Source organism: Condylura cristata, unplaced genomic scaffold, assembly GCF_000260355.1.
Source record: "Condylura cristata isolate star-nosed mole 26May11 unplaced genomic scaffold, ConCri1.0 scaffold00002, whole genome shotgun sequence".
NCBI lineage: Eukaryota > Metazoa > Chordata > Mammalia > Eulipotyphla > Talpidae > Condylura > Condylura cristata.
The window spans coordinates 31,528,113-31,540,431 of NW_004567103.1; the positions used below are offsets into that span (position 1 = coordinate 31,528,113).

A 12,319-nucleotide genomic window follows, 5' to 3' on the forward strand; every position below is an offset into this window, starting at 1 on the left:
CATACATACACACACACAAACCAGGCCAATCAATCCGCTCACACAAAATGCATAGCTATAAGATGGCTAAGATATTCAGGTGATACTGTCAAAGTCATTCCCAATTTGTAGGCTACATGCAGCTCAAGCTATTTTAAGACTGTTCAGAGAGCAGAGTATCAGAATAAGAGAAATGGGTTGACTGAGTGAATATTTAATAGCATCAGACAATAATAGTTGAATGCATCCATCTCTCCAATTGGACTTTGGGTTTGCTGTTGAAGTTTAAGTTGGCTTCCCAGGGCACCATCCTGGAGTACACTTGAATAGATGCTCTGACTTAATTTTGAGAAGATTGTATTGCAAAGCTCTAACCCCTATCCAAAGGAAAGCAGTCTTTTCTCAGATGTGTGGGTAATTTCGTGAAATTTTAGCTGATATATCTGTTTTGATCCACAATGTTTTGCTTTGATAGACTTCTCTGATTCATGTCTAATACCCAGCTTTTTAGGGAACAGAAAGCAGGAGTAACAGTAATACACACAAATACATCCCCATGCCCCTGCTTATTGATTCGTCTCTTAACTGCTTTGCCTGGCTCCACCCATTTCCTACCCATTTACCTTACTTGACTTGTGATAGCGTAAGACCTCCACATTTGTCTCTGGCTCTGGTTCCCCTGTCTCTCCCTGCAAACAGCAAAACAGAAACAATACATTTACTTCTGCCTTACAACTGCCTGCTTCTGTAGTTCTTGACCAGAGTGCTGATTAGCAATGGGCATGAGATGCTATTAGTGCTATTAGCTAGTAAATCAGATTATATCAGAAATTGTTTTTTAGAAAGGTAAAGATTCCTCTAGAATAAACTGCTTGTAAATGGTTACAAGAACTAGTTGAGGATTTTAAACAAAGACCATTTCTGCCATTATTATCTCCCCTAGAAGAAAGAACACACTCCTTACATTAAACCTCTTTTTAGATGGAGAACAGAAAAATTCATATCTAAATTGTTAGTCACCGGTAGTAACATGCAAACTTCCAAAGTACCATGCTTATATAATTTCAGAATCTCTAAATGTTTTATTATTGCTGGAACACCTATGCACAAACATCAGAATAACAAACACTCTGGTCCATACACATATTTGGTTGGAATATTAGATTTCTGTGTCTGTACTCCTCTTTAATATACTTAAATCTCATTTCTAAAATATGTCTATTGCATTACTAGAAGTGGTTATATATTCAGGTTTTCAATCAACTGTTTTACTAGGTTGAATTGACTATAAATCTGTTGACATATATTGATGATTCCTCATTTTCTTGCCCAGGGATCATTTCTTCTACTCATTTATTTTCAATCTCTCTACTTTCTTATTTGACAGTATCCTATGAACAGAGCAGTCCAAGCTCATAAGAAATGGTGTAAACTAATTAGCAGATTTATGATGGAAACTATTCCCCTCCCATGTGATCACCAGCCTGGATAATGAACTTTGTGAAAATATCCAGCTCTTACCACATTAAAGCAACAGCCTCACTCAAACAAGCTCTTATTTTTCCCTTGGACTTCAGTTCATAGTTGCGGCTATGGTACAAATCCAGAAACAAGCAGTGTGAGTTGAGGGGCAGAGTTAAAAATGAAACAACCTAAAAAATGGATTTTGAGTTAAAATTCTTGATCTTCTTTTGCAACTGACAGGAAGAAAAATAACCTTAATAAGATGTGTTTGAAAAATACTGTACTGAAATCAGTGTATCACTGAACTGTAAGGAAGTTACAGAATATTTCTCTGCATGCAGGTGTGCAGAAGCACTGAAGGGTTACTAACGAACACTAAATAGAAGTGCTGAATAGTTTGTTATGGGGAGAAGATCTAGAAATAAGAGGGAAAATCAGTGCTGGTTCATTACATCAGCAGTGGGGCCAGCACGCCCCACTGCTAAAGTTGTCCTTAAACAGCAGGCACGTGGTTTGACCACTGTAGCTTGTAGCCCCCTGGCCGCAGCATAGAATGAGCTCAGTCTTCTCCATGGGTTCACAAATGACCACCAGCCATCTGGTGAGGGAGAGGGGGCAGCATCTAAATTCTGTATCATCTTACTTACATTTTTTTTAAGATTTGTTTTATTTATTTATGCCTACAAGAACTGGGGTACAGGCTAGAGGCGTGGGGAATGAGAGAACTCACCAGAGGCAGAATGGGGAGTAAAACAGGTGGATCGACTGAAATACACTATTGAGGGGAGCAGCGGCTGAGAGAGTAGAGGGCTACTGCACCATGTGGGTCAGCTCCCTGGCCGGGGATCAAACTCATATTGCAGTGGCTGGTTAAATAGCTTGATAGTGCTGAGATTTTAACTCATGTGCCACCAGGAAGGCTCCCTGCTTCCATTTTGATCACATATCCCTATGCTACAAATCTCACCCAATACTATCCACTTCAGTGTTGGAGTGTTTGTTTACTGCAGGTAGTCTTTGTGACCCAAAACACCATAATATAGAATTGCAAACTAGCGTGGAAGAAGGTGAGAGAACCAAAGGAGAAGCTTTATACATTCTTAGTCTTTTCCATGGAAGTGGTTCATTCATTTAATGGTAATTATTAAAGTGGAAACACTATAGTGCACGTAAAAGATCACTTAAGGAACGAAAGAAACAGAGATAAAGAACAAACCCATGGTTTATGCCATCTTCTCTCTCCAGCACACTTGTAATAAATCCTTTATTGATTTGGGGTATGTAATTCTAAATATTACCCATCATACCAATATATATAGATTAAACAAAGCACTTGATATATTTAACACACTTTAATGTTTTGTATATGACACTTAAAATGTATAAGTATTTTGTAGCTCTGCTTAAACATAAATGATAAATTTATCAAATTTATTAATACCAAGATATGCTTGTTTCTCCCAATGAATATATTCATTCATGGATGCCTGAAAAAATTATAAAAATGTCCTATAATAAAAAACTATATTCCTATGTAGAAAAATAGGAAATAATCAATTTGATTAAATAGTGATTTATTTTTAATCATGCATTATAACTGACCCATTGCTGTGGTGATAAGGAGTATCTTTAGATTGAAGTCAAGAAAGTTCTATTTCTCACATGTTTGGGCAAGAATTTTAAAGTATCTCAGGTCTCAGATTATAGAAGGGACCAAAAAAACTTTATACTACAAAATGGGTATATAAATAACCAAAAGACAACCTAGCGACAGCATTACAACTATGAAGCACATGTATTTGGACAAACAAAGGTCAGAAAAAATATTTCAGTGTCTTTGTAGAAATATAAGAAAACAAAAGTTTTAATGACAAAGGAAAGGCTCCTTTAGAACTATTTTCCCTTTATCATAAGTTTAAATTTCACATGATACTATCAGCATAGGCCAAATCCTGTGCACTAGAAGACACTTAAAGCTTTCAGTCTGTATTGTTAGTATCTACATAAGTGATTCTGAATAATGCTTGCTCCTTCAATAGTTTTATTTTGGCAATAAGAAAAAGTATGGCTCTAGTAAAATTCACATCCACAGTAGATGAAAAAGCCTGAAAGAATACATTTGTTGAAATTTGCATTTGGTGTTGGAAAACATCTGTTTAACAATTGAACACAGTCATATTTTAACTTTTAAGTTCCCACACTGAAAAAAAAAAAAGTTTCAAGGTATTGTGGCAATTTACTTTTAGGGACATTAAGCTGGGCTTTGAAATTCAAAAAATAGGGCATTTCTTCTTGAATTATTTTATGATCAATGTACAGTCTCTATACAAGGAAAATTAAAGCTGTCTGACAACTCATAGAAACATCACTGGCTGCTAAAGATGTAGAAATTGCATGAAAGCATGAAAAGCAATGGGTAATTTTGCAGTTTCATCTCTAAATACAATTGTAAAGACGCCTGTCTTTCAATTCTTTCTCCCTCTTTCTTCTGAAGCACGGCCTTTTAATTCTTGCCCTTTTAAATATCTGCCTAGTGTAGCTTTGCTTCTTAATGTACTGGTTGATCTTACCCAGCTAAGAAAGTATTTACAGGGGTGCTTGCTTTTATCTGTATTCACAGAGAATGCTAATAAATTAGAAGAAAGTGCCAGAGAGCACCACATGCCTTGCCCAGAACACTACAGCGGCTTCTGCATGCACGGGAAATGTGAACATTCTGTCAATATGCAGGAGCCATCTTGCAGGTAATGCCTTAACGCTTTAACTTTTAAAATGTACAAAGTAAAGTGTGGAAACTAAATTCTGGATGTTTGCAATGAATTAGATAGCATTAGATGTCTGAATGGGTGATCATCAGCAGAATTTTTTCTTTTCCTCTCCTACACACACAGGCACTCTCTAGACAGCCAGGAAATGTGTTTCCCTTTTACACCCACGTGCTATGTGTCACATGGTCCTATATCTGCTCCTAAAATGTACTCTAGGCTTCAAACACAGATACCTTTGTGCCATTCTTTTCAATTTTTTTTTTCATGCATCATTCTTTCTTCCAAACACAGAACAGTGGTAGGCACATATCAGGTGCTCAGTACAAATTTCTCAAAAAGATGAACGGATGAAGTATCACAGTTCATTAGATAACATAGCTGCTTGGGGGAGGTCGTCCTTTTGAAAGTCCTTCAGTTAATAAATATCATCAATCTTGGTTTCGCTAGGTACACACACATTTCTATCCACAAGCCATGCGCAGAGAAATCAGTAGCTATATACCTCTCAAATTCAAACTCAGTTAAGACAAACGAAGTTGTTTATCTAGATTCAGTTCATAAATATAAGTATCTTCTGGATAATTTTAGGTAGAACATAATTATTTCAGAGATGGCAAAGCCAAAGTAAGAAAATGTATTTTTATTAGAGGAATATAGAATTGGCATATAATGAAATAACTTGCACTTGCTAAACAAATTCTCATACACATACACACTCACCCCTCAAAAACTCTCTTCTTTATGTTATGGGGAAACTCAGAGTGAACTGGGTTGCTTGTCTGTGCGCCTTCACCCACACGCTTAAGATGCAATTGTACTGCAGACACACACAAAAAGACTCAACAATGGGTTTATTTAGAAAGGGAAAGGAAAAGGAACAACCCAGGGAAAGAGAGAGAGATACAAGTTAACTAGAGTGTCCACTGACTTGGAACCCTACTAGCATACTGAAAGCTGATCAAGAGCCAAACCATCAGCCACAAGCCACGAGGCCAAGGGAAAGGGAGAGCCTCAGCTCAACATGGCTCCTCCATATATCCCAAAAGTCTCAAAGTGGCTACTTAGCTCCACCCATGGGTCCTCGCAGGCCTCCTTTTGGTATTGCTGGAAGTTGAAGTTTCAGTGACTGCAGTAGGGGGTGGGGTCCACAAAACCTGTATCTGTAGAGTTCGTTCAGGGCATCCTTTCCCCTAACATTTACATGTTGTCCTTTGCTGATGACTCTCCCACCTGCCCGCCAGTGAAACCAGGCAGAGAGCTCAGAACTGAGGCTGCCCTGCAGCCCTGTCATGACCCTCATCAGAGAGGTCATTATCAAGCCATCTGGCGTGGCTACATAAGACTCCAGAATGTCGTGAAATTCAAAGTGCAGTACGAAAGTAGTGGCCCAAAGTCAGATTTCGTATAGTTTTTATGTGAACTTTTATTTCATCATCGAATGTTAGTTATAAAAAGCAAATTATCTACCTGAACTTACTGGTGAAGGTTAAATAAGTGAGAGGCTAAATGCATTCTCACATGTGTAGCACCTGGGGCTTGGCTTACAAAACTGTATTGCCTTTATCATAATTACTTTTTCCTACCAAATTTACCTCTGTGATCTAAGTAGCCAATTTTACGACCGGAAAATTAATTATCTTACTGTTCCTTTGGGCTGATATTGTTCAATATGCATTTTAATAGTAGCACAGAGAACATTTTGTTCAAAAATAAATCAATAACCTGAATATTTACACCCCATCACAAGAAAACAAACCTTTTCTCAAATAATTACATTGACTGATATTGCTTAAAGGATATGTAAAACTCACTTGAAAAAAATAGAGTAAGAACAATGGCCCCTGTATGTTATGTCTATATTATCATTACAAATTATTTCCTAACTGTCCTGTCTTAAAGACCTGTTATTAAACTGTTAAAACAAACCCCATCTTCAACACTGAAATCACGAGAAGATGTCGAAAGTAAGCCGTTGAGAACCAAATCTTCAAAGTAGTATTTTTAAAAGAAAAGAGCTCTAATTTTATGATGGAGATAAATGCCTCCATCAGGCAACTATCAAAATGAATCCAGCAGCTACAGGTAACTGGACAATGTAATTTCTTCCAGGTGTGATGCTGGTTACACTGGGCAACACTGTGAAAAAAAGGACTACAGTGTTCTCTATGTTGTTCCCGGCCCTGTACGATTTCAGTATGTCTTAATCGCCGCTGTGATTGGAACCATTCAGATTGCTGTCATCTGCGTGGTTGTCCTTTGCATCACAAGGTCAGTAACAACACTCTGTGCCCCACCCAGACACGGTGATCTATTTTCGCGTATCACTCTAATCACGAGTCCCATCCATGGACTACCGGAACTGTCCACTCTGTAGAGCCTTATTTCAATAAGAGTATTTGAATAGTCAAATGGAAATACGTTGATTTTTATGTGGGAGTGGGAAAATTATTTTTATTTTTATGCTCGGAGGAGGGTAATTTATTTTCAAGGCAAATGTTTTTTTTCCTCTTTAATGTGTAATGTCAACTTTTCTTTGAATATGCTTTTCTCTTTTAAATATAAAAAGAAGTTCATACCACCAGCTACTTACAGATTATTTAAGTGAGCAGTGTTTCCTTACTTATCCAGGTCAGTATGCCAGATGAGGTCAGGATAGATGTTATGCAAGGTGGAGAATCGTGTTACATTATAGCTCTCATTTATGGCACTAATATTTCAAGCATAGCTCTCATATGTAATGATTTTAACATATTATGATATAAGCAAATTTTTTTCTTAAGCTGGCAAAGTAGACTTTAATCATGATATTCAAAGAATTAGGTATAATGACAAAGATTATCATACAAGAAAATCTCTGATAGTAGGGAATATGCAATACATATCATAAACATTTCTATCGGTCCCCTAGGACAATAAATGGTAATTGTTTCCTGGAGAACTAGGTTCAGAGAGATACAGAAATCTCATCCAATTTCAACACAAAAGAAAATTATGACTAAGTTATGATGTCTGACATTGGGCTTGGACTAAAAATGAGACAAATACTTGCTTACTTTCATTATCATATAAATTCATGGTAACTAAGGATTATATTCCAAAGCAAATGCATATCACTTGTGTCTTATATAACCAGAAACATTAGTGAAGATAATTCTTTCTCACCTGATTTCACTCTACTTGAGAAAAAAGTTCCAAAAAGTTCCTCAAGAATTTTGTCAAATTCACAGGCATTCAGACTTTCATTCATTTGTACAGCTTTACAGTAAATCAGAATGTTTCCCCCAAAATTATTTTCAAAGGACTAGAAAATACAAGAAAGTACCATGTCTTTAGAAAATAAAAGCCATAAGACATCTCTGTATCTGTAATGCACTATCTTCTTTGAGAACAAGTGTGGCACATGCTCTTGAAAAAAGAGAAAATATGGTTCATAAATCCTTGCTGGCCTAAAGGCTTAGGGAAAGATCATCAACTGGAGCTTTGTGCTGTTCTAAGCCAAGTTGAGTTCATCAACTCGACTCTCACGTTTAGATGCCAAGTGAGTCAATGGATTATATTAAAATAGATTCTGGGGAGCATAAAGATAACTCAAGAAACCAAAAATACTCAGTGCAAAAGAAAAGATAGAAAATAATCTAAAACACAGGCATCTGTTCTATATTACTCTAAGGAACTTAAATTTCTGATAGCTAAGCAGTATCAGCATATGAAAAACAAAATTCATATTTATAAATATAATCTCATAATAATTTGATTTGCTACTTCATATATTGTCAAAAATGAAAACTTTACCAATGTTTTCAAGTCTATTATTAACCACACTTGATTTTCATTCCCTTGTACTGTAAAAGGAAATGAACATGTAGGGTACTTACCTCACCAGTCATTGTGTGTATGTATACTATATGTGTATGTACTTAATGTGTATATGCACATCACTCAATAACACTATGAAGGAACAACTCTCCCCATTTTCAAGGAAAAAACTCTAAGGTATGAGGACTGAATGAATTGCTAAGTCTACATAGCTGAGCAATAGGGCAGAAATGAAGCCTAAGCAGGCTAGTGTCAGAACCTGTGCACTTAACTGCTGCTTATACTGCCCTGTCCGAGAGTGATTTTCTAAATTCTGGCATTTAAGACAACTTAAACTTAGCTCAAAATTACACTAACCATTTTTTCAAGACATCACCACTTTCATTTCCCATGTTAAGACAAAGCAAAACCCATCCTCTATATATTTTTGAGAAGTAGCAATAGCACGTTAGCTAAATAAGCATCTTTGTAATGCATTTTATAAAACACCGTAGGACAGCCAACTCTTCCAAAGCCTTTCCAGGATTCAGCCTCATCAATAAGCCATACTATTCCCAGTGTGGATTTATTTCATTGACTTGAAAAAATTCTGATCAAAAATCAGATTTTCCAGTAAGACTTATTTCCCCCTAGCCACCCTCCGTGCCGGTGACCTGGCTTCACTATGTCAAAATAGCCAATTGCTCAACGATTTTAAAAATCATAGCAAAGGTCTCTTGTCCTCTTTTTCTTTTCATGTCTTCTTTCCCTGTTCTCTCCTCTTTTCTTTCTCTTCTTCTCTTTCCACTTTAATTCCTAATTCAGTTCCTTAGTTTGTCTTTACCATTTTAGTGAAACATCTACTTTTCTCCTAAATACATGTCTCATAAAAAAAAATGAACATAAAGAGACATGATCTGGAATGTAAAGACCTCTGTGGAGAAATTGGATTGTCAAATCTTTTTCGTTCCCACCTTCTGTTTGCTGGGGATGTAATGTCCAACTCCATGTTCATTTTTATAGATATACTTCTCTTGTGTCCAGTAATAATATCTATAGACTCTCTCTATATATAATATAGTAAAAGTATCTATAGTCTCTCATATATATTTACTTATATAGCTTATTATGATAGTGTCTTATATGAATTGTATTGTTGTTTTTATTACATAGTCAAAATATGTTTTTAACAAGGGAAATAAAACCATATCAGAAACTTTCAGATAATATGGATGAATATGAGCTTTTTATAGAAACTGGTACCCATTTATATCTCTATCTATACAGTGCTAATATAGTATACAAAAGTGATATTAGGTTGCACCAAAACAATAGCCCTTTCTATTTCATATCAAGATATTAACAGTTGGTTTATTCTCTGTTTTGATAGGACTTAAACTTGTATATTGAGTGTCAATATAACATTCATCTGTAGGATATTTAAAATACAAAATTGAGGAGACCTTTAATGGAAGATTAAATGAACTTATAACTTGCTTGATTTTACTGTGCTGCATCATTCTCAGTGTTTGGATGAGTAAGCAGTGCCTGAGGACAAAGTAAATGTATTCCTTTGCGACTTCCACCTACTCTTTTATTCTCCTCAATGGAGGACTGCAAGCAGAAGCAAAAAAAAAAAAAAAAGCTCTTCCAAAATAATTCAGCTTCTACTGAAAATAACTTGAAGTATTTTAATAATCTGATTAATCTACAGCTTCACTCTGTGATTGTAGGACCAAACTTTAGCTAATAGCACTGGACTAAGATTTGTAAACTTTCCAACCTTCTAGGAAATGCCCCAGAAGCAACAGAATTCACAGACAGAAGCAAAATACAGGGCACTACAGTTCAGACAACACAACAAGAGCGTCCACGAGGTTAATCTAAAGGGAGCATGTTGCACAGTGGCCGGACTACCGAGAACTTGGACTACACAATACAGTATTATAGACAAAAGAATAAGACAAGAGACCTACACATGTTGCCTTGCATTTGTGGTAATCTACACCAATGAAAACATGTACTACAGCTATATTTGATTATGTATGGATATATTTGAAATAGTATACATTGTCTTGATGTTTTTTCTGTAATGTAAATAAACTATTTATATCACACAATATAGTTTTTTCTTTCCCATGTATTTGTTATATATAATAAATACTCAGTGATGAGAAAAAATTGGCATTCTTAAATTTGCGGTATCTCATAACTGTAAATATAATCAAGCTAATACAATCTGTATGGGTACCAGTATTTTTCTCCATATCTGAAGCAGAGCATTAGTTTATACAGGACTCAGTGACTAGGTTTTGAGTGATTTCAAGATCAAGGGAGTGATGGTTATTGGAAAGGAGAAAAAATAATTTACTTTATATGAGTGAGGATAAAATATTTCAGATCTTTGAATCATCTCTATTTCATCAACTTTCTTCCCTGGTCTTCCATTTTCATCCCTAGAGCAGAAAAATCTCAGGCATATAAATTAAATCAAAGGAGAAGGGAAAGAAGTTTTATAACTCATAAAGAAGAAGGAAAGAAGATATTGGTTTTTATTTGGGAAGCATCATAGAGTCTTCCAGTTAAGTACATATCTAAAAGGTACTGAGCAGGTTAGATATTAGGTATGCACAGTACACAAAATCTATTCCATTTGGGCAAGTGGAATTAATAACTAGGAGGAACATTTAATAGTACCATTAAATGTGAAACACCAAAATCATAAGTTCTCAAAGCACCTTGCTTGAGAAACTATATACTACATACTCACAGTATATAGTCATTTTTAAAAAAGGAATTAGAATCATAACCAAATGTCTTATAAATAACCTTATAATTCACTATAATAGATTAATATAGGACCGATATTTGAAATGAAGCTAACATGATAATATTTCACAAAACAAAGAAATATGTTTGAAACATTTTATATAAACCAAATTAATCTTATAACAGGTAAAAGAACTTCATAGACAGTTGGTATAAATTTTTTTGATTTGAGAGTACAGATTGATATAACTGCTTACTTTTTCAGTTTAGAAAAAAAGTAAACTGAAAAATGTTGAAGAAAAAGACTGAATTCACAGATCATTAAATGCCTTATAACTATCTAGTTTGTAGGTTCACAAGGTTACTATGGTAAATCCAAACAGAACCCTCTTTGTCTCCTTTAAATGACCTTTGCATAGACTAAAAGTAATGACACCCTGTGTCCAACAAATAAAAAAGCAAATACCAAATCAACACATTCTAAATATAAAATATTCAGTGAAAAACAGATTTCCTGAAGTGATATTTAAGATTTTTTTGTTAAAACTTAAATAAAGGTGACAATCTAAATAAGATTTTAGATTCTGTGAAAAACCTGGTTTTCTAGTTTAGTCATCATTGTGAAAAGTGTGATCTATTGGCATAACCATCACTCAAGTGTTTCCATAAATCAGTCCTATGCTTCTTGTACAAAACCAGTTCCTTTAAACTGCATGACATTTTAGTTGGATTAACAGGTACAGAGGGGTAACTAATATATCTATCCTTTGTAGGTGTGGCAAACAAAAACTTTCTCCTCTGAGAGATGGAAAAAATTACAACATCACAGAGCTTAGTAGAGTTTAAAAGAAAGAATTCCACTGAGTTTCACCTATAAGCATGAAATGACTTCTTTGTTATATATTGATGCATTACTCTGCATGAATTTTTGTCAAAGGATCATAAACCTAAGTTTTGAGAAAGTTCTTGGAATTAGTAGCACAGTACAGTCCTTTTCACCTTATTTTCACCCACCCACAAAGGAATCCCTTTTAAAGGATTCACATTGATTCTTAAGTACTAGGCACTCTCCAGGCTCTAGGGAAATACATATAAAACCTGATCTCTACTCGCACTCACAATGTAGCCCTGACATATTATCTTCTGGGCTTTATTTGCATATTTCCTATAATTTAAAATTTCACTCTTCAGGAATTCTAATTTTGAGAACATTTTTTTCTCAGATTTGAACTTTATGGCAATGTCTTTGATTCATTTTTTTATTACTATTTTTCTTCTCTGGGGCAAAGGAATAATGACAAATATTTTCAAGTATTAAAAGCAGAGCTATAATAAGTTATCCTAATTACCCAATAGCCCCTTTGCAAGTAGTTTCTTCTCCAGATGAACGTTCTCAGTGTCCTCATCTGATCATCATATGATATGGTTTCCACCTACCTCTAGCACCTGCCTCATCCTTCCTTGGACAAACCCAACTCTGTCAGTATATTTCTTTAATGGATATATCTCAGAACTATATGGTCTACCACAGTTGTGCTTTGACC

General features: G+C 35.3%; 1 protein-coding gene across 2 annotated transcripts in view; it reads left to right on the forward strand.

The window, feature by feature from the left end:
• Positions 1-11,176, forward strand: part of TMEFF2 (transmembrane protein with EGF-like and two follistatin-like domains 2) — a 227,794-nt gene extending 216,618 nt beyond the window's left edge. Inside the window, exons 8-10 of one of the 2 annotated variants that reach the window (XM_004674427.2) lie at positions 4,064-4,187; positions 6,321-6,479; positions 9,740-11,176. In XM_004674427.2, coding sequence (XP_004674484.1) covers positions 4,064-4,187; positions 6,321-6,479; positions 9,740-9,752 — 296 coding nt within the window. In that variant the 3' untranslated portion in view covers positions 9,753-11,176. The remainder of the gene's footprint in view (positions 1-4,063; positions 4,188-6,320; positions 6,480-9,739) is intronic. The other variant, XM_004674426.2, reaches the window with a different exon arrangement.
• Positions 11,177-12,319: the final 1,143 nt, after the last annotated feature.